General features: G+C 42.3%; 1 protein-coding gene and 1 long non-coding RNA gene across 2 annotated transcripts; one reads left to right on the plus strand and one right to left on the minus strand.

Moving 5' to 3' along the window:
• Nucleotides 1-280: 280 nt before the first annotated feature.
• Nucleotides 281-7,881, minus strand: LOC146063598 (uncharacterized). Its single transcript, XR_014471623.1, has 3 exons — nt 7,350-7,881; nt 834-904; nt 281-488 (listed from the first exon to the last, which is right to left on the minus strand). It is a non-coding gene; the product is annotated as an uncharacterized LOC146063598 (long non-coding RNA).
• Nucleotides 7,507-21,988, plus strand: YIPF4 (Yip1 domain family member 4). Its single transcript, XM_083176128.1, has 6 exons — nt 7,507-7,842; nt 13,280-13,433; nt 14,985-15,156; nt 16,314-16,391; nt 17,695-17,808; nt 19,806-21,988. Exons 1-6 carry the CDS (start codon nt 7,761-7,763, stop codon nt 19,941-19,943), a joined length of 738 nt encoding a protein of 245 aa, XP_083032254.1. The 5' UTR covers nt 7,507-7,760; the 3' UTR covers nt 19,944-21,988.
• Nucleotides 21,989-22,820: the final 832 nt, after the last annotated feature.

Raw genomic sequence — 22,820 nt, forward strand, 5'->3', positions numbered from 1 at the left:
TCCGAAAACCGACAATGCCTATATATAAACCAGGTATTCTCCTCCTTTTTATGGGCAGGAAAAAGGCTAAAATCTTGTATGCGAAGCTCCAATTACCTAAATCGGAAGGTGGGATAAATGTCCTAGATGTAAGTGTGTATAGTAGAGCGTTGGGTTTTAGATACATTAATGACTGGTTCACGAACTGTGAATTGGAGACCGCTTTCTTTCACCCTTACTCCCCAAGTGCGCTGCTTGACTCATCCAAAAACAAGATACCACTAGAAATGTTTGACACAGTTTTAATTAAAGATACTTATAAGACATGGATTGTCACAAATAGAAAACAACTGAGGAATCCCCAATCATCCAGGTTCACTACATTTTGGGGTAACCCATTGTTCACCCTGGGTGTAGATAATGCCACATTCCTGGGCTGGTGGGAAAAACAGCACCCATCAGTTAGTGATGTCTTCGACCCGGGAGGACATATTCTCTCATTTCAGGATCTGAAAGACAAGTCTAAACTGATGAATACTCACTTTTATATGTATATGCAAATAAGGCATTTTATCCAAACGCAACCCCCCATGCTATTGGAAAATACTCACGACCCTATTCATGTATTATTCTCCATTGCCCGCACCGATAGACTTCATGTATATTACTTACAATTACTTGACACAAATAAGGCAAAAAGTGGATGAGCTCAGAGTCCAAATGGCAAGTTGACATACCTAATTTAGTAGACGTTGACTACATACTGAAACAATCCTTGTCTACACTAAAACATCTCTATTTGGTCTTCCTACTTGAGGTTTATCTGAAAATTGTATCATGTGCCTACATCTCACCAGTGCAAAGAGCTCAGTGCCAGATGCATCAGATAGTTGCGTGAAGGAGAACTGCATCTTTGTTCCATAACCTATGGGAGTGTGGCAGGATAGCACATTTTTGAAATGAAGTAATGAACTTTATTAACTCTATGTTTATGATAAGATTGGTCAAATCTTCTATTGCATGTCTACTGTTTCATTTTAAGGAGTGGGACATAGGCACGAATTAAAAATAATTGCTACCTGTGATAACTGTGATATTGGGTGCAGCGAATGAACTGGTATTAAACCACTGGATTAAGCATTCCATCCCCTTTCCTTAAGACGCTATGTATGGAACGAAGGATTAGATCAATGAAGCCTTTGCATGAATCTTAAATTTTCTAAAACAAATAAAGTAAAGTCCATAAATTTCAAAAATGTATTAAAAGTCTCTTTCTCCACTCAGTGTTGGTGGTCATTTCAGACCGTTAAAAGGTTCAGGTATTTCAACATAGCAAACAAGTATTCCCAATGCGTTTCATCCCTACATGGGACTTCATAATGTAAGGACAATCAATACTATTTCCACTGTGGGCGATCCAAGAAAACGGACAGTCTAATCATCTATCTCCACAATAACAGCTTATCCGGAGGACATTCCGAGGCAACGTTAGACTTGTAAAAGTCATCCAGGTTTACCATCCACCCCATCAGAGGACCTCAATCCACCTATGGACTCTGCTCTTTGGGACTAATTGGCCACCTGGTGTTTCATCTGCTGCTAAATTGGAGACCATTGACCTCTGATGTCCACTTGGTAATATGCCCAACATGAATTATACAGTGATGATTATTGATTGTTTGTCCATAATATTTATAACAATCTTTTAATAATTTTAATTACAGCTAATGAAATAAAAAATTTAAATAAATTGTAAAAGATACCGTTCTATTAGTATTTCAACTAACCTATATATTTTTTTTGGTACTCTTTACTTAGAAGGGCGCCCACGATTTTGATCGTGGGCATCGTTAGTAAAAAATCTCCGGCATCTCGGGCATTGAATGCACTAAAAAATCGGGTGCGATCAACCGACGAGATGCCCGAGATTTCCCATAGGGAACAATGTTAAATGTCTCAATTGACCCAATTTTCCTGTTCAATGCCTCAATTGACCCGATTTTTCCATAGGAAACAATTTTAAATGGGCCACAGAGGCCAAATAGGCACCCTGAAGTGTATAATGGCCACCCGAATTGTTAACGCCACCCCACGATCAACGTCAACCCGATGCGTGGCGAGCGCAGCGAGCCCGCGAGGGGCGGCGGTACGCGTCCTACGACCTTTTCATACCCCCACTATCCACGTCGGCGTGGAGTTGAGAATAGAAAGTGTGGTGAGCGCAGCGAGCCACCGAGCCCGAAGCGTGGGGAGCGCACGCGGACAGCTGTGAAGCCCACGAGGGGACGCGGATACCTGTGAAGGTATCCGCGTGCACTCGCCACGCTTCGGGCTCGGTGGCTCGCTGTGCTCGCCACACTTTCTATTCTCAACTCCACGCCGACGTGGATAGTGGGGGTATGAAAAGGTCGTAGGACGCGTACCGCCGCCCCTCGCGGGCTCGCTGCGCTCGCCACGCTTCGGGTTGACGTTGATCGTGGGGTGGCGTTAACAATTCGGGTGGCCATTATTCACTTCAGGGTGCCTATTTGGCCTCTGTGGCCCATTTAACATTGTTTCCTATGGAAAAATTGGGTCAATTGAGGCATTGAACAGGAAAATCGGGTCAATTGAGACATTTAACATTGTTCCCTATGGGAAATCTCGGGCATCTCGTCTGTCGCATCGCACCTGATTTTTTAGTGCATTCAATGCCCGAGATGCCCGAGATGGGCGCCCTTCTAAGTAAAGAGTACCTTTTTTTTTTACAAGCCCTCACTGGTACATTATTCTGTTTCCACATCACTTCTGTTTATTTGGGAATTGACAAATCCCAGTACCAGCTGCAGTTAGTAGCGCACCAATCAAAACTGTTTTCTTTCAGTTCCATAGAACACTGGATTTGCATCCATCTCTGAATTAGGCCCTAAATTCCCCTTCCTGCACTGGAATCGCCGTAGATGCTTGTCGGATTTTCCGGTTGTGCAGCATTTCGGGGTGCTATTATGGCATTGATGTTGGTGGTCATAGACAGCACCATCACTGAAGTGCTTCCAGGGAGCCAAAGTCGATTAAATTCTGGCCAGGTTACACACTCCTAGCTCCAGTCTCCTCACATGCGACTTAGCCAGGCTAGTGGCATCAGGAGGAGGATGCTGGCCACACCTGTAGGGGGTGACACCAAAAAGGTGCCTTCTCCGTGGTTACAGAAACCAGGTGTGACATTCTCTTTCAACACCCGGATCCTGTCATAGAGAAGGAGCCAACAGTGCAGACACTAGTCATCGGGGGGGGGTAGGGAGTCAACCATCTGCTGTGCCTGAGGTATGTGACACATACTATTTAAAGAAAAAAAATCATACATACTCTGCGTTCCCCATATTACACTCTAAACTGTATTTCATTTTAATTCAGTAATGCTGGTTTCAAAATATTGGAGCACCTAGAAAATCCTGGGTGCTACTCTGCATTTTGATCTAAAAGGGGTATAGGACAGATGCCTCTTAATCTTGCACATTACGGAAAGTATGAGCTATGTAGTGTGAGGCTAAATGGAAAGTCTATATAGGCTATCTGGCTATTATTCTATGGGGTCCATTTATCATTGTAGATTTCCATTATCGGGGGTTATCCGCAAATATTAAGTATCCCCCAAATTATTATTATCATTTGTTTATGTAGCACCACAAGGGCTCTGCAGTGCCCAGTTATAGAGTACATGTCTTTTTTATTTACCATGTACTTGTCCCAATTTGCATTTGTACTGTAAATCACAATCTTTCTTGTATTGTTCTTTGCTCATCTATGTTTAGTCAGGTGCCGCGGAACCATTGTGGCGCCATATAAATAAACGATAATAATAATGGCCCTCCAGCTGTTGTGGAACTATATGTCCCAGCATGCCCTGCCACAGTTTTAGCAATCCATTATATTAAATCTGCGTCAGGGCATGCTGGGACGTGTAGTTCCACAACAGCTGGAGGGCCATGAGTTGGACACCACTGGAGTACATAAACAAATAAGCAAAGCAAGAAAATGGTGACTTATATAGGCCAAGTACAGGGTATATAAACATATCTGCATCACTAGATGATACTAAGCATTAGGGTGGCATAAAACCGAGGGATTAGGTGACGTTAAAGTATGAAGAAGGTTTAACCATTTGAGTGCTCTGTGAGAGATGAGCAAAATATCGGCTTATTGAATTCAAATAAAAATAATACTAATGTTGTGTAAAAAAAGATTTTTGTTTCCTATAAAAGATAAACATTACATGTCATTATAACATTACATGTAATTATAATGACGAGAGGTCCATGGGGAATAAATGATTTGAATTGCATCATTGTGGCCCCACCCCCCAATTTGCAATGCCTGTAATACCGCCATTACACAGTGGGTGAGCCAGCGTCACGACGATGCAATCACAATGGCCACGACCACTCGCAGACTTATTTGGGTACTCTTTACCTAGAACGGCGCTCACGATGTCCATCGCAGTCATCGGGGGTAAAAAATCGCGGGCATTGCGGCCATCGCATGCACTAAAAAAACGGGTGCGACGCGATGCCCGCGATTTCCCATAGGGATCAATGTTAAAAGTGTGATTGGACGCGATTTTAGTGTTCAATGCCTCAATGCCCGCGATTTTTCCATAGGAAACAATGTTAAATGGGCCACAGAGCCCTAATAGTCTGAAATGGCCCCCACAATTGTTAACGCCACCCCACGATCAACGTGAACCCGAAGCGTGGCGAGCGCAGCGAGCCCGCGAGGGGCGGCGGTACCCGTCCTCCGACCTTTTCATACCCCCACTATCCACGTCGGCGTGGAGTTGAGAATAGAATAGTGTGGCGAGCGCAGCGAGCCACCGAGCCCGAAGCGTGGCGAGCGCAGCGAGCCCCGCGAGGGGACGCGGATACCTGTGAAGCCCGCGAAGGGACGCGTTTACCTGTGAAGGTATCCGCGTCCCCTCGCGGGGCTCGTCACGCTTCGGGCTCGGTGGCTCGCTGCGCTCGCCACACTATTCTATTCTCAACTCCACGCCGACGTGGATAGTGGGGGTATGAAAAGGTCGGAGGATGTGTACCGCCGCCCCTCGCGGGCTCGCTGCGCTCGCCACGCTTCGGGTTCACGTTGATCGTGGGGTGGCGTTAACAATTGTGGGGGCCATTTCAGACTTCAGGGGGACTATTTGGGCTCTGCGGCCAATTTAACATTGTTTCCTATGGAAAAATCGCGGGCATTGAGGCATTGAACACTCAAATCGCGTCCAATCACACTTTTAACATTGTTCCCTATGGGAAATCGCGGGCATCGTTTTTTAGTGCATGCGATGGCCGCCGTGCTAGGTAAAGAGTACCCTTATTTGTATAGCCACATCCGATCTCCGCCCCCTTTCACGGCATGGCTGCCCTCTCCCAGACAGGACAGCCTCAATGTTGGCAATCCTAGTGACCGTGCATACGCAGACCCACAGGGAGCTCACTGAGCACATCAGAGGGATAAGCCGCTGTCCCTGCATGGGCTCAATAATATATTCAGGTGATAGGATTGTATATTTCAATGTGATCCTGGGCATTAATATTGTGCTCAGACTGCATTGAATATTATTATTATTATTAGCAGTTTCTTATATAGCGCACACAGATTCCGCAGCACTTTACAGAGAATATTTGACCATTCACATCAGTCCCTGCCCCAGTGGAGCTTACAATCTATATTACCTACCACATGTACACGCACACACAGACATTCTAGGGTAAATTTTTTGGGAGCCAATTAACCTACCAGTATATTTTTGGATTGTGGGAGGAAACCGGAGTACCCGGAGGAAACCCACGCAAGTACGGGGAGAATATACAAACTCCGCACAGTTAGAGCCATGGTGGGAATAGAACCCATGACCTCAGTGCTGTGAGGCAGTAATATGCAATCATTGATAAATGGGCCCCTATGTGATATATATATATATATATATATGTGTGTGTCGTCGGGTCGGCACTCCACACTGATGCTAGAAAACTGACCCTGGCAGGGGCAAACGCAGGATTTTCAGAAGGGGGTTTCCAGAGGGGAGGAGCAAAGCACAGAGATAGACACTTAGGTGACCCAGTATATGCTGGGTCAGTTAAAGTATTATAGATAGAGCAAATGTATATAAATAATAATAATAATAATAAAAATATATATATATATATACATACAGGGGCGTCAACAGCAGTGTAGACCCCTGCGGCCCCTACCGATCCTCCAGCAGTAGGGGTGGGGGAAGCTTTGATGTCCCGCGGGTGGTAGGGGGTATTATATCAATCGCTCAGCATGTAGGGCCTGGATCAGTAATTTCCACTAATTACCCCTTTACTGCACAGATGGTGGGACGTAGTTCCCCGCCGTCGGTGCTTCACTTGCTCGGACCAGGAACAATACAAGTTGTAAGGAGACAGCCCAGCCTCAACGCGTTTCGTCACGTGATGGACTTCGTCAGGAGTCGACACCTCCTGACGAAGTCCATCACGTGACGAAACGCGTTGAGGCTGGGCTGTCTCCTTACAACTTGTGTTGTTCCTGGTCCGAGCAAGTGAAGCACCGACGGCGGGGAACTACGTCCTGGCTTCCCCCGACTGAAGGCTGCATCCAAGGACTCTAATTACCGGGCAAGCTGATTGCTCCTTTCTTATATGTATGTGAGCTTTTATTTCATGAGTAAATTACTTTTTACCATCATCTGACTCGCTTGCGCTATTCTCTCTTACTTTTATATATATATATATAATGTCTTATCACAGCATGTGCATTAAATAATTTTTTTTTTTTCCTGAAAATCATTTGTATAACACAGCACACTTCCATTCTCTATATAAAAAAACATATATTTATGCAGCATTTATGGTGTAGATCTCATCATGTTTTCCTATATGAAGCACATTGCATTTATAACTTTGGCTGGGATGCAGTCACTAGGTCTACAAGCATTGGTCAACACATGAAATTGATATGGTCATTAGGTCAACACAAGCATTAGGTCGAAATGGAAAAGGTCGACATGAGTTTTTCATGTTTAAAAAAAAAAATTCATACTTTATTACCAAAGTGGGCATAACGTGAGCATAATGTGCTGAGCATAGCAGTACACTTATATGGTCTAGGTCGACATAAACAACAAAAAAACAGGAAAAGTCCATGTCGACCCAATGCTTGAGTCGACCTATCTCAGGTGTCAACCTAGTGACTGTTGCCCTATATTATGTCAACCTTATGACCCATATCCCTGCTGCTTACACTGCACCTTTATGCAACTCTTTCAGCGTAACACATTCACTTTATATAAGGCATGCCAAACTATACTGTAAATATAATCTGACATTTGATTGCTCCTCCCGAGTCCCCACCAGTTTGCTGCCTGTTATCTCACAATAGCCTTAACTAGAGAGAACAACATCCTTCTTCCATGATTGCCATTGGAAACCTTTTTTTCAACCATAAAAACTTTATCAACACTATGAGAAAACAGCACAATCCGAGCACAAACGGTGATCTCCAGACTCCAGGATGCACCCGGATGTTTGCGGTCCGCTAGCGCTGCGTGGCGAAGGGGGTGGAGTCAGAGTTTGGCTGAAACTCTTCTGTTACAGTACTGTACATCTCGCCCTCCTGTCTCTGGGCGGTGACATCACACAATAAGGCGGGGCTACGCACGTGACGTCAGCGTGCTCTACCTTCCCCACGTAGAAAGTTTGGAGCTGGCCTGAGACGTCATCGCCGACAGCGACATCGTCACCGCGGGCAGCAGTAGCAGGAGGATGCAGCCGCCGGGCCCCGCTGTACACCCGCATAGCAACAACCCCGGGGACTTCACCTTCGTGTCTTCTACGGAGGCGGACGGTGAGGCCTAGCCTGGGAGTCACTGTCACCTGTGTGGCGTCATCATACGTTACTGTCCCGATAGGAGGGCTCTGCATGTCATCAGCTGGGCCCAGCTTCCATCATTGCCCATTCTAGCGGGCTTATAGGACGGGGCTGGCAGTGACAGCTAGGGTAGTAATAGGCTCAGTATCACGGTGTCTGTGGGCTAGCTGTATAAAGGTGGCATTATACATATTGAACATTTGTTTACTAACAAGAGTATAGCACCGGCATATTGTTTTCTGGTTTTTATGTGGAGGATATACTATGTAGCCTAGTGGAAACATAGATACCTGATTTATGTTGCTAATATGATATAAAGTGTTTTTATTTTATTTTTTTATTTTAATAAATGTATTTTTTGTTATGCTGTAGTGCATGTTGACCAGGCTTGCATGTTAGTATAAATCTGGAACAGTGTTTTTATGTGCTTTTCTTTTTTTTACGAGTCACACAGTCTTGTTTTTAAAGAAATTGGAACCAAATTAATCTGTTTTGGTTTGCTTTGTACAGATGTGACCTCCTTTACCTTGGCATGCCTGGTACTTTTACAGTGCTCAAATAACCCAGGTTATTGCTGGTCCAGGCCTCAGTGAAAATGTCCACCCCAAAAATAACCTGGGAATTGAGCAGAACCTTGGATAGGGGTGAAACCCATGTTCAGGGGCATTGTAAATGGGTAGCCCGGGGCCCATTTACAGCAATAGGAGAGCTCATTCCTACCATCTGCAGAGTACTGTGGCTTCTGGAGTTAGGGGGACACGGCGCATACAGTCTCCACTGCTGTCTGCTATGCGTTGCTGGGGTAAATGTTCGCTATGCGCATTAGTGTGGCATCAATTCACCACACAGATACGGATGCTGAGGGCATCACAGCAGCAGCTTTCCTGAGTGCTGAAATTGCCTACAGTGTTACATATGCACCGTGCGGGTCCCGAACAGCGGTTTCCTGGTCCTCTCCATGCACCTGCCTTAAAGACCCTGCACCCATGTGCAGTGTGAAACGCACCGACCTGGGAATACTTAGCACGCAAAGGAATTTGTTATAAATGTGGACATTAAGCATATTCATAGTTTATTATTATTATTATTATTATTATTATTATTATATAGATTAAGCACATGAAATGCCAGCACCAGTAATCACTGTACTTCTACAATGTATTTTTGGCACATTAGAGATGTGCTTTAAGATGCCTATTTTGAGGAATACTCTCTGGCAGAATGCTTAGCACAGCAAAGTCCATGTAAACATTTGTGCTCATATACCTAACGTTAATATGTCATACTGCAAGAGACATCTGGCACATCTGATTGTTCAGTATTCCCTTTTTTTTCTTTAAATTTTTAATCTTGCTTTCTTTGCAGAGACAGAAACACACTGCTCATAGTGTACTAGACATGCTGGGCTGTAACTTAAACCACACAGGAGTAATGCTGTGTACACACGGGGGCTATAGGGGCTATAATCACTGGGAATATGGTCGATAAGTCGCCGGGTGCGCGCTCCCGTTTTCTGCTCCTGCGACCAGCTATTTACCTCTGCGGCTCCCCCAGCAGAGGTTCCTTTTCATCAGCGACCATCTCTGGTCGCTGATGAACAGGAGACACTGAGCAATATATTGCTAGCAATATATCTCCCCCCGTGTGTACGCACCTTAAGGAATAAACACATACAAAACTTGGCATGAGAAAAACTGTGGCCACTGAAGCGTAGCACTCGGTATACAGATTGTGACTCATTCGCACACTGCTGTATAAAAGTTATGCTGGCTACACACTAGAATGATCATGTGACCATTTTTTTTTAAATTGTATAATGGTCACATGATCTGTTGGAGCACACAATCTGCTCACTATCTGTACCCAGTCGAAGGGAGATTGACAAATCCTTACTGTAGCAGGTCAAATCCTAAATCAACCAAATGACCAGCAGGATGCGTTTAACCCTTCTTATAACCCAGGGCAAATTACCGGGTTGGTTACCCCTTGTTATAAGCTTTGGTGTATTCACAGTGCACTTTGATCTGTGTCAAAACTTCACCAAACCGGCAATTACCAGTGTCCAAGGTGTGCCTTACCTTTCATCATGACAGTGCTCAGCTGCATACATATCAGCCAGTAAGTGGCAATATAAAAGTTGCAAATTTTCCCTGGCACCTCTATGTGTTGCAAAGGAATGGTTGCAATGCCAGCCCACATAACCTGAAATTCAGAATGTCTCATAACATTCAAATATATTCTCCCTTGTGTCTGATAAAGATGATAAATGAGAATGTAAATAAAAAAATATACAGAGGTGTCCACATACATTATTCTCCATGTTATACATGACAAGTGAGCTCTGTGTGACTCTGTAGCACCAGGCAGCTTTTTCAGTTAAATATTTAGCAAAACAATGAGAATAGGACACACAAGCAGCTTCTGATGATTAAAATATGCACCATGTCCATATTCAGTGTGTTACTGCCACTGTATCTCCTGGAAAACATTGTAATGTAGCATTTTGTATGCAGATACAGTGACACACGGAATATGGACATACTGCATATTTTTATCAACAGAAGGTGCTTGTGTCCTTTTACTTGAGCCCCACCCCCCTAATCTGCCTAAAAACGGTAGTAATAGCTGGGTGTGAATAAAGCTTGCAACTTGGATAAGTCTGAATGATATACCAATTTGTGCTCTTCTAAACACAGCATGGAAACCTGAACCCCCTTGAACCAGCCTTCTAGCAGGTGCAATTTCTCTAACAATTCATACACACCGGGTGTTTTTGGCCAATGTGGATAGCCAGCAAAGTAGTGAAAATCGCTCAGTGCATACACACTCAGCATGATGTCACACTTACCTGTTGAGCCGGGACAGGAACACATGAGCATCTCACACTCGCGCATCCATTGTTCATTCGTGTCAAATAACTTAAAAGTTTTGCAAACATTCGGCTGACAGCTGGAAATATATAATAGCATGTATTTGCATTAAATTCAGAATATAATTGATACATAAGCTATCCCCTGCAGAATTGGCATTTGCTCTGATTTGTCTGCAGATAATATCTGAATAAAAACTATATGCACGATTAATTGCTAAATACATAGTACAGACTGGGCAATTTGCTCTGATCAATCTGCACGAATATTTGTAAAGCATAATTGGTGAATTGCAAAACTTATAGCATAGATTGGGTAATTTGCTGCAAACTTACTGTCGATTACCACGCATTCTGGATAACTATGAGCGCTCTAAAATCACATATGTAGTTGTGACATATATTAGACAAACGTGTTATTATATAAACATCACAACCATAAATGTGCAAGGTGCATCTCACCTAATACCTGCCAGATACAGGCATAGGGAGACATGGAATAAAGAACATAACTGCTTATTATATCTATACTATAAGTGAATATATGCACCCACTGACATGTGTATGACTTCTGATGTGACTGATAGGATTTGAAGAAAGAAGTGGTTCACTAGGCCGTACGGCAGGTCACCACCCATCTTCCTATCTGATATATTTGGAATACAACACATATATGTGAAAAGTGGAAAGAGATTATTCTTTAAAAACACGCAATAAAAACGATATTAGATGCAGAGTTGGGAATAAAACCCATTTATTAATTACATCTTAGCCAATAAGAATGTACCATACTTACCTGTAATATTAACAGGAACCGTATCATTAATATTTAATACTAACGGCCTACAGAGACCAATTTTAATCTTTCTATAATTTCTTTTTCTCTATATCTATCATCTTATTTTAATTTTTCGCCACTAAAATCCCTGACACAGGGAAACATATTATCGGGTCAAGCATTATTTTATAAATAATTAAAAATTTGAGATTACTACTTAACTAATGATGACCTGTAAGTGATACTCACTATTATAATTGTTCTGTACTATTTAATAAAGACATATTTGTATTTTAGTCAATTCTGACAATTTTGTGAATAAGGAGTGCGTCACATTGAAACTGATTTGCTTTTCTTCTCTACATAAGTTCCAATTTACCAATCAGTTGACAGCACCTTTAACCTAGGAGGCAAGTGTATATATATATAACACACTCCCCATAGGTGGGCTTAGTGCCATTCACATGTACTTATAACCCTATTGAATATTTGACGTACCATAGATGGTGCGGGTCGCTCACTCTCTCCTCACACTCAGCATGATGTCACACTTACCTGTTGAGCCGGGACAGGAACACATGAGCATCTCACACTCGCGCATCCATTGTCGTGAATGGGGCACGTGAGAGTCTCACACACATCTCATTTGAGCCAAATGCCACAGAGATAAGTGCAGCCACAGGAATCGCTAGTTCCACTGGGACAGGGAATGGCAAAATATGTAAGGTGCTGCCCAATATGCATGTGCTATATAAATGTTAATAACAACCTCTGTAGTCAAACATTGTTGGGATATGTGGTACAGGTATTGGGCAGCAAGTAGTTCTCAAAATGGTTGTTTTTAAAGCAGGAAAATTGGGTTGAGTAATATCGCTTTTACACCGCTATGCTGAATTGCCAGTCGTATTTCGCGCACTTTACATCCTGAGTGTAACCCAGCTGAGACCCCTTTCTGACTGGTGGCCTGGCCGGGCTTACTTCCATTGGTGACATCACTGCCGTCACTTGTAGATGAGAACATCTCCAAGCTCCGACTCTTCCTATTCTGTGAATAGGTGTTGGGTTGATGCATGCCTCAACATTGCACAATATCCTTTTGCACTAGACAACATCTCAGGTTGCTGTTCATTCAAGTGCGATAACCCGGGATATTAATGGCAGTGTGGAAGGGGTATGGGAGTCTGACAAGGAAGTGTGAATGCTAGATGCCTGGGGCCTAATTAAGAATTGATAGCAAAGCACCTTTTTTTTTTTTTTCTCTAATGGACAAAACCATATGCACTGCAGGTGGGGCAAATGTAACGTCCAGTTAGATTAGAACATCCATGAGGCTCCTGTCTCTGAAGCAGGAATTTGCAGAAAGTATTTTATGGATATCTTTATTTTATGTTTTTTTTTTTTTTTTGCTTGTACAGTAAACTAATGGTGTGTACACACGTTAGATGTGCCATAAGATCCTATCCACGATCTGATCAGATAGGATCGTGGATAGGATCTTAAGGCACATCCGATTTGCATCCTATCTTGACTATATAGTGCAGATATGCACTATATAGACAAGGCAGCCAAGACTTTCTGGCTTCCGATACATGAACGCGCATCGGGATCGGATCGGGTTTGCATGGGTTAAAAACCTTGCGATCTGCATCCGATGTTGATCCGATGCCGATCCGATGTTGACGATATCGTCAACATCGGAAAGGAAATCGGACCGTGTGTACACAGCATAAGGTTCAAGTTCCTTTCTCATTTGTTTTCATTTATAGATCTTAGTGGCTCTATAGCGGCTCCTGATGTGAAATTAAATCTTGGTGGAGACTTTACAAAAGAATCCACAGCCACCACATTTCTTCGTCAGAGGGGTTATGGATGGCTGCTAGAAGTAGAAGAAAATGATCCCGAAGACAACAAACCTCTTTTGTAAGTATTTGCTTAGTCTATGGTGCTTCGGCATTCACATGTTAGTTATGGATTAGTAGATGAAAAGTATTATACCATCTGCATTCGGCTTGCTAGATGCATTTGTGAGACTCAAAATATCTAGACAAGAGAATTTTCTTTATTATTGTGTATTGAAGTATCACACATTGTTATTTCACTTTTAAGCTGTGCGCCTCCTGAAGAGTCTCCTCCAAACCCCCTTTCTCCTAGAATTCTACCTTGGGTATTGGTGTCACCTAGAAGTATTCTCTTCTGAAGCTGCACTGCGCCACCTGTATTTGTTGTTCACCCCCCCCCCCCCCTTTTAGCACCATTAGAGCCACCGCTCCTCCAGGACAGCATGGCCAGAGACCATGGAGAGTAAGAGATGCTCACTCCAGAGAACTGAGAAATCACTGTCCATTAGCTGTGGCACTCGGGAGGCAGTCCAAAGCATTTGCGTGGACACTGCCCCCGAGGTAGGGACTCCACTATACCCCAGGGTACTGAGCACAGGCGGAGATCACTCCCCGTTATGCAGGGGACTGGTCTCCATCTTAATAGGATCGCATACCGGTTTGGGGAAGTCCTCTTCACTATAGATCACCAGTTTGAGGGGTGGGGGGCCGTAGTAGAATCCCGATCCTTGCAAGGAAGGTGGACCCTGGCAGAAGCATCTGTCCATAAACATTTTGGAGTGTCTTCAACGCACTGCAGTTGTCTCAGTCTGCTACAGGGAAGAACAGTCCAATTCCATTCGGACAACGCAACCACAGTGGCCAGAAGCATAGGAGCAATGAAGGAGGTAACAAAGATCCTTCAGTGGGCTGTACCAGCCATCTCAGCTGTGTTCCTTCCAGAAGTATTAAATTGGGAGGCGGACTACACCCAGGGGATTGGTCTCTAAATCCCCAACTGTTTCGGTTGATAGTCCAGAGATGGGGAGAGCCAGACATGGATCTCATGGCATCTCATCACAACCATAATGTACCCCTGTTCGGCTCCTGGTGCAGTGATCCTCTAGCGAGGTTCAGACGTTCTATCCATTCCATGGAAATTTCATCTTACCTATGCTTTTCCTCCAGTGTCATTACTTCCACGAGTACTCAGCAAATAAGAGCATTTGTTATTATATCCCTGTGATTGTTCTTCACTCTGATGTCAGATTACAAAAACTGTAACCTCAAGGAATTTATCCTTGATGCGCACAACTGCACATCAATGGTAATTGACTTTCCTTAATGACCTTGGTCTGCTTGTTCAAATTTTTTACTAAAACGTTTTTATTTTTCATTCAGTTGTTTTTTACATCATTTTGCATACTGTTTTAGTAGCTAGGATTACACCACCCGTGTTGTATAATAATATCTTATTCTGGATTAAAACTGCATAGGCTTTAGGATTAGGAATTAAGGTTATATTCTAAATATGTCATAAATGTGCCCATTATTTGTTTCTCAATGGATCTCACTTGGTACTACGGCCTCATGATAAAAACATTTATATCTACTGCTAAATTCTTATTTTTTTTTCTTCCATTTTTAATTTTAGGGAGGAGTTGGACATTGATCTTAAGGATATTTACTACAAAATACGATGTGTTTTGATGCCAATGCCATCGCTTGGGTTCAACAGACAAGTAGTTCGAGACAACCCGGATTTCTGGGGACCACTAGCCGTTGTCCTATTCTTTTCAATGATCTCTCTATATGGACAATTTAGAGTAAGAGTCCTTTTCATGTTAAAAAAATAGTTTATGTTGGCATACCTATCATCACTAAGTGGGAAAATTAATTGGAGGAGAGGTTTAGCAAGGTAGAAAACCTGCATTACCAGTAAGAAAGAAAAACTCTTGTAGGATTTTTAGCAATGAAAACCTTACAGCAATTAAAAAAAAAAATAAAAAAAAAATCTCCATCTCTCCGGTAAAGTTCTTCCAGCGGCCGGCCCCAGGGGTGATGACACTACATGGGGTAGGTTCACTCACACACCCAGGGGTAACTCATACCCAATTAAACAAACACTGATGCAGATGCTGGATGCACAATACACTTCTTTGGAACTATGTAATTAAGCTATTTGGAAACTTTCAATTGGTTAATTACTATGCAAAGGGGGAAATGGAGGTTGTTCTGCTGGGGACCCGGTGATTTTTTCCTTACATTTTGCTGTGAGAGTGCATGTAAAAAGACTCATTTTAGTCAAGCAAATGAATAGGAGAACCAAGTGGCTGTGGAAAAAACCCAGTGCTGCCAATTGAATCCCCCCCCCCCCCCCCCAAATAGAATGTGATCAACATATTATACTATATGAAAAATATATATTAAAAACAAACCTGAAGAGGCCGTTGGATAAATCTACTATGCAGCACTTTTTAAAGCTGGTGTATTAAATATTATTAATAAATAGAAACACACCTGGTTTCGTATTTTAGTAATTTTTGCCTCTTTAAATCCATTCACTAAATCTGCAGAAACGGTGGGTAGGATTTGATAAACTTCTCTGGTTTAGTACCTGCAGCAATTGTTTTCTGCATGTGTTCTGTTAGCTATGTACTAATCTTAGTTTCTGAGCATATGTTTTATTAGGAAGATATTTATTTTGGATAAGGCCCGCAATAATTAACCCCTGACTAACTTGCAGGCTGCACTTAACGTGGAATTTTGGTTTGAGTCTGCAGGAGGCTTAAACAGAAATCCGCAGTAATTGTTCATAGTCTGTGCTACAGTCAATTACAGTAAATTACTGGGCTAAATGAATAAAGTTCTTCAAATTATATAAAAAATATATTTACTTTGGATGGGATATGTGGAAGTGTGTGTATATAATAGTCCATGTGTATTTAGTAAAGGGCTAATGTTTTGCTATTATTTTTGAAAGGTTGTGTCCTGGATCATAACAATTTGGATATTTGGATCATTGACCATCTTCCTACTTGCAAGGGTACTTGGTGGAGATGTAAGTAACGTTTTGTTTTTAGCCAATATAGAACTGTATCAGTATAATCCTATCCGTATAGCAATATCTTGTAAGTTTAGAATATTTAAATCACTGACTTCTCTTTTCAATCTTGAATTTAAATTTTACATTACACACCTTACACATCATAAGATGCCCACCTCCTGGGAATCCAGGCATTTGTCTCAGAACTACCCTCTCAAGCTCACACCAGCAGAGTATCTATTGTAAAAGTGGTATATTAGGAATTGTGTCGACTCTTTGATGAAGTTCAAATAAATATTTGAGGAACTGAGATTCACTAGTAAATCTAAATCCCTAAGCTAATTCCTGTAAAAGTGTTTTCCCATTCTTCTAAAGAAAACATCCACAGACTACTAAATACATCATTTTTCTCACAAGGTAATGCAAGGTATTCCCTCCTGTAGGTATTTGCAGTTGGCCCAATTCAGGTGTGGTAGGAGTTGCTTGGCATCTGACTATCATTTACTGATGGTCTGATGCTGTACTTGCTCCCAATCACAGACCTGTGCTGGACATGTGCAGTACAGGTCTGTTGAATGTGTAAAGTACCAAACATCGGTACTTTGCATGTGTGCTGCTGCTAGGCTGATCTTCCTAGCAACACGCTCATCGTGTGCTGATCTGCAAGTCCCATCATTGGTTGCCTGTATCTTACCGTATTCAATATAAAACACTTCTACTCACATATAAAGCTATTAACAATACTGCACCAGCTTATATCTCTTTACTTATCACATAATATCTCCCATCTCGACCACTCGGCTCTGCACATGATCTGCGTCTCCCTTCTGCACGGATCACTAGCCTCCATTCACTATTACAGGACTTTCATTGGGCTGCTCCCATCCTATGGAATGCCATTCCACGCACAATAAGACTCTCCACTAGCCTCCAAACTTTCAAGTGTTCCCTGAAAACTAAGCTTTTCAGGCAAGCCTATCATATTTAAGTTCTACATGCATAACTATATAGCTTCCCTTCTGGACTTGTAACTTGGTGGAACTGCTATGCTATTACTGATGCCTGTCCTTGTGTTTCCCTCCTATGTCCCTATTCACTATTATTGAACACACTCAATTAAAACTCTGTGTCCTGCCTGAATCCTAGCCTTACCACTAAAATATCCAATAAGCATTATGCCTTACTAGATTCCGCACATTACTTTGAAGTCCCAATTTCGGTTAGATTGTAGGACTTCGGTTAGATTGATATATCAATGTACAGTATGGTTTCCACTACATTTATTATGTTTGTTCAACACTATTGCCCTATTTTACAGGTGGCTTATGGACAGGTTCTTGGTGTAATAGGATACTCCCTGCTTCCATTAATTGTGATTGCTCCTGCACTTCTAGTGGTTCGACCCTTTGAAATTGTTTCTACAATAATAAAGGCAAGTTCTACAGCTAGATATAGATTTCTATCACTACAAGTTATTATTAATAAATGCTGTATTACTTTAAGGGATTATTTGGGGGGGGGGTCAAACTTTACAGAAATGTGGACTTACTTGAGATAAACAAAGGTCTATTCTGGGGTTTTCATTGAAGGCTCACTGGGCCAGATGTATCAAGCCTTAACAAGGGATAAATGCAAGGCTGATAAAGAGAGATAATCGTCCAGCCAATCACATCATAACTGCAATGTTACAGGCTGCGTTTGAAAAAAGTCAGTAAGGAGCTGATTGGCTGGACATTTATCTCTCTTTATCACCGTTGCATTTATCTCTTGTTTCAATTTGCCTAATTTTTCAATTTGCCTAATTTTTTAGTAAAGTGTACATCAGGGCTGGGCAACACCGGCCCTCCAGATGTTGATGAACTACACATCCCAGCATGCCTTGCATCAGTTTCAGCATTGCCACAAAGCAAAACTAATGCAAAGCATCCTGGGATGTGTAGTTCATTAACATCTGGAGGGCCGGTGTTGCCCAGCCCTGGTGTACATGTTATCCCTCTCTATGCATGCTATTGGCAAACTTGAGTGTTGCTCTTCCAAACTTCTTGCCTGTTCTTGTTACTTGCCAAATAGCTTAGCATTACCGCTAGGTTGATTTTGCGGGGCACCACGCCCTGCCCATTTTTTTCCTGTATTCCAGCGCCCTGCTCCTTTTTTTTTTTTTTTACTTTATGGTGTGCCCTTGTCCAGCCGCTGATAGGCATGAGTGGCGTAGGGGTGGGATGCAGCTGTCAGAGCTGTGCTGACAGCTGCTCTCACTAGAGGACATAGGCATGCGCACAGGCACACCCTAATGCACTGCCCATGACGGCCAGCTCTCGGCTGCCGCAGCACTGTCGCACATATTAGGATGCTGCTTCTCATCCGCCCAGCTGATTACCCCCCAGCCCCCACACTAATAGCTGGGAATGGAACGGAGACTCACAGCGAAGGAGAGGGAATCCAATTCTCCGCCTCCTTTTAACCGTGGCGCATGTGTCAATATCATGCCGCAGCGCACCTGTGATTCTCCCCCCCCCCCCCCCCCGCTTCTCTGTATATTGTTTGGCCATTGGCTGCCGGGCACTGGTAATTTTGTCTGATGTGGGCTGGATGGGCATGGTATGGAGCCAGGTATGTACAATGTGAGGGTGCTGCTGGGAATAATGTGCTGGTAATGCATGAACGACTTTCCCGACGATGATGCGGGCATCATCGGGGAATACACACTGGACGGCTTTGAGCTTAAAGCCGCTCAAACGTGCTGTTTTGAGCCCAGTGTGTATTGGCCTTTAGCTGTTCCAGAGTATTCCACTATTTGACTTTAAACTACTAGGTTGCTTATGATTTGGGTAATTTTCAGTCAGTACTGTGACACGCTGTCCAAGCAACATATTTTGGCCATGGTGTCACACTTCTTTTCTTTATAAATTAGGTGGTATGCTTTTAATCAGGAGCCATTCCAAGCCTTCTTCATTCTTTTTCCTTTCCATACTTGATAATCTCAGCTTCATCTTTCCAATGAATGTGCTTCCAGAACTGGACTGTCTTTTTTCAGATGATGACCTATTTTTTTGGGCAGCCTATTTCTGCCCTTCTCTATTCTTGGTGATGATGAATGGTTTGCATGTTGTGGCGAAACCTCTCTGTGTTTGCTCTTGTGAAGGCCTCTCTGCATGATAGACTTGGATAATATTGTTTGAGAAATGAGTATCCTCCACTCCCTCTAATTAGACAACTAGGTCCAGTCAGTTGGTGGTTTTTGCTGCTTTCCTTACAATCTGAATAACAACTTTATGCAGGTTAAGAAAATGTACATTGCTTTATAATTGATTTTCTTTACCTTCATACCATGTATAGTTTGGAATTACATCTGCAGATGACACTTGCATTATATCTGTGGCATATTTAATTGCTCGTTTTCCTAATGGTGTGTATTGTTCTGTCTTACAGCTCTTTGGTGTGTTTTGGGCTGCCTACAGTGCTGCGTCTTTATTAGTTGGAGAAGAATTCAAGACAAAGAAGCCCCTTCTAATTTACCCAATCTTTTTATTGTACATTTATTTTTTATCTTTGTACACTGGAGTGTGATTATGTGTTTCTCAAATACTCTGTTCATTTGTTTAAGTGTAATGCTGGATGGATCGGTGAGAGGAAACTCTGCCCATAGAGCTCCTTTCCAAATTATTGGTGTGTATTAACGCCTATCTGTATATACGTATTACCCCTCAAGCCCTGTCAAAGGGGCTTACTCTATATGGCAATATGGTGCAGGCCCAGCTGGCATGGAAGGGATCAATGTCATTTAAAGATCTAATGTGTTGCTTTTTTTTAAATTAAAATATTCACATGTATCTTTGTCTTCAGTTTAAATAGAATTGAATACCTTCCAAGAAAGACGCATTTAATGGATCTGGTTTTCATACGGATGCTGGGTTGTGGCACCTGGTGTTGTATATGCACTATATATAGCTACAGCCCATAAATTAGCAGAAAGGAGACTATTGCATTGGATCTATAGGTCTGTGTATAGAAGGCTACTTGTTGGAATTACACAGGCCTATTTTGATGTAAAATATATATACACATACACTTCACACGCACGCGTGCGTACGTTCTATCTGTTTTTACCCCTAGTACTAAATGTAAAAGTAACTTTAGTCTTCTTTATGGGATGATACACTTAAATAGTCCCCCTTTTATCATGTGAAGGTTCTTTTATCACCCTCGAAAATGTACAGTCTATGAATTATTCCTTTTTAGATGGTTTTTATTTTAACAATGTGTCAAAATCTACAGTCTTATTGAGAGTGTGGTAATTCTATTCTATTTTAGGAATATTTTCACAAAGGATTTGTCACATTTAAACTTTCTCTCTACAACAAAAATGTAGAACCTCAATCTATAATAATATAGATATAGAGGAGTGTCCAGATTTTCTAGATTGGGGATGTGCCATTAACTTTTGCTGGACAAAAATTCTTTCAGTGTGTTTGCTAAACTATGACTGGTTAGAGTACCAGCGAGTTCTAGCTGTCGTAAGATGCAATCATGGAAGATCAGTAATGGGCTACCAAGTACATAGAAATGTACGCTCAAGTACCTTGAGTTGGTTTAGAGATATGTGGGCTTGGAGTTACTATGTTCTTAATGCCAAAACCAACCCAAGTTTGGATTTGTCTGGATTTTTCTTATTGGCTATTTTAAACACGTGATATCGGAGAGCCACTAAAATGCCTTTTTGAGATCCACGTAAATCCAAACCCTCTAATTTGGTCATATTATGATTACTTTCTTCATCGAAAATAACATCTGTTTCATTCGTGTTCCTATACTGTGATGTACATCCTCCAACTTTCGTTTTTTGGAGAACCTTGCAATCTCTCTTGGGTTTCCAGGTATGGTGTCTTTCTGTAGATTGGGGCGCTATGCTTAAAATCTGTTCAGACACTGTTGTGAAGGACCCCTGTGTATCTCCCCAACTGGCCTTGCCATTCCCCTTCTTGTTAAAATAGTTGGCTACACTCCTCACAGTACCTAGGAACAAACTTCTCAGAATTGAAACCATAGAGCAGCAGCACAAATGTACATTTTCTTTTTCAGGTTTGTATATTTTGTAAGTACACATGTACTGGTTTTCTGGATAAAAGATCATATACCTGAATTTATAAATGTTTTTCATTTGGCCCTAATAAGTGGATCATCTTGACATTAATGCTCATACTTTTTACAATGATGAGTTTCTTCTTTTTTGTCTATTCCAATTGTCCTTGTTAATACTATTACCTTTTCTTTCAAACCTAAAGTTTGTATTTCTTCTATCATAATAAATCTTACATTGCTGCTCTGAACAAAACCTAGACCTAATAATTACCCTTCTATTACAGTGCAATGTTTGTGGGATGGTGTATTCTTTGGTTGTTAAAGATGAGATTTTTTTTATTTTATTTCAAGTATTCAAACTATTCTGTAGATATGGTAAATAAATATTTATGAATTTGCTGGCTCTCCACCAATGTAACAGTTTATGATGTGATGCCCATCATTTCTTTAATTCTGCTGTTACATATGAAACTTTTTTATAGATTTATTGTAATTTCTGATTCAATGCAAAAAAATAAACTGCAGAGAATAAATATGCATTTGTATTGTATGTTTTTCCTCTGTTTGAATAATGCTTCCGTGTTTTTTGGTGTGTTTTTAAGGCCCATAATCGCTCAGTGTGTATGGGCCACCGATGGCAGACTAGCGATGATGCGCGCTCCCGCATCATCGCTTGCAAAATCTCCTGTCGGCTGGATTTACCAGCATGCCAGCGATGATGGATGATTTTTCATCCATCATCGCTGTGTGTGTACGCCCCTACGGCCGCCGGGCTGAAAGACTAACCACTTTGAGCCTGGAAAACCACCCCGCTGCCGCCCCTTCTCCCTCCCCCTGAAGTGCTGCAGTTCCCTCCCCCTGCTCCGTATACTCACACCGCACGGAGCAGGGAGAAAAATCTGCCGCCGCCCGCAGCACCTCCTGCTCACCTTCTCCCTCCCCCCTGCTTTGTACCGTAGCAGGAAAGAGAAGCCGCCTGACGTCCGCCGCTTAAGGTTCCCCGCTTGCACGGCAGCCCCTGCTCTGTATATTCAGTCACAGAGCAGGGACGAAAAGTCGCCGACCACCCGCCCGGTCAGTCAGCCGCAGATCTTCATCTCCCCCATCTGCGGCGGCTCCCACGCAGGGCAGAATAACAGAAATACTACTGGCCACCAATGATTATTAACAGGATATTAGCCAGTAATATATACATTGCTGGCACTTGCCAGCAATGTATATATTACTGGTACCCCTGCCCACCAATGATTATTAACAGGATATTAGCCAGTAATATATACATTGCTGGCACGTGCCAGCAATGTATATATTTACTGGTACCCCTGCCCACCAATGATTATTACCAGGATATTAGCCAGTAATATA

This window comes from Crinia signifera, chromosome 3 (genome assembly GCF_055691185.1).
Source record: "Crinia signifera chromosome 3, ASM5569118v1, whole genome shotgun sequence".
NCBI lineage: Eukaryota > Metazoa > Chordata > Amphibia > Anura > Myobatrachidae > Crinia > Crinia signifera.

What these genes read in the sequence shown, in the direction of transcription:
- YIPF4 (XM_083176128.1), top strand. Translation starts at nt 7,761, where the DNA reads ATGCAGCCGCCGGGCCCCGCTGTACACCCGCATAGCAACAACCCCGGG. An exon ending in GTCTTCTACGGAGGCGGACG is followed by an intron (nt 7,843 to 13,279) that starts GTGAGGCCTAGC and finishes TTTCATTTATAG; the next exon opens with ATCTTAGTGGCTCTATAGCG. An exon ending in GAAGACAACAAACCTCTTTT is followed by an intron (nt 13,434 to 14,984) that starts GTAAGTATTTGC and finishes TTTTAATTTTAG; the next exon opens with GGAGGAGTTGGACATTGATC.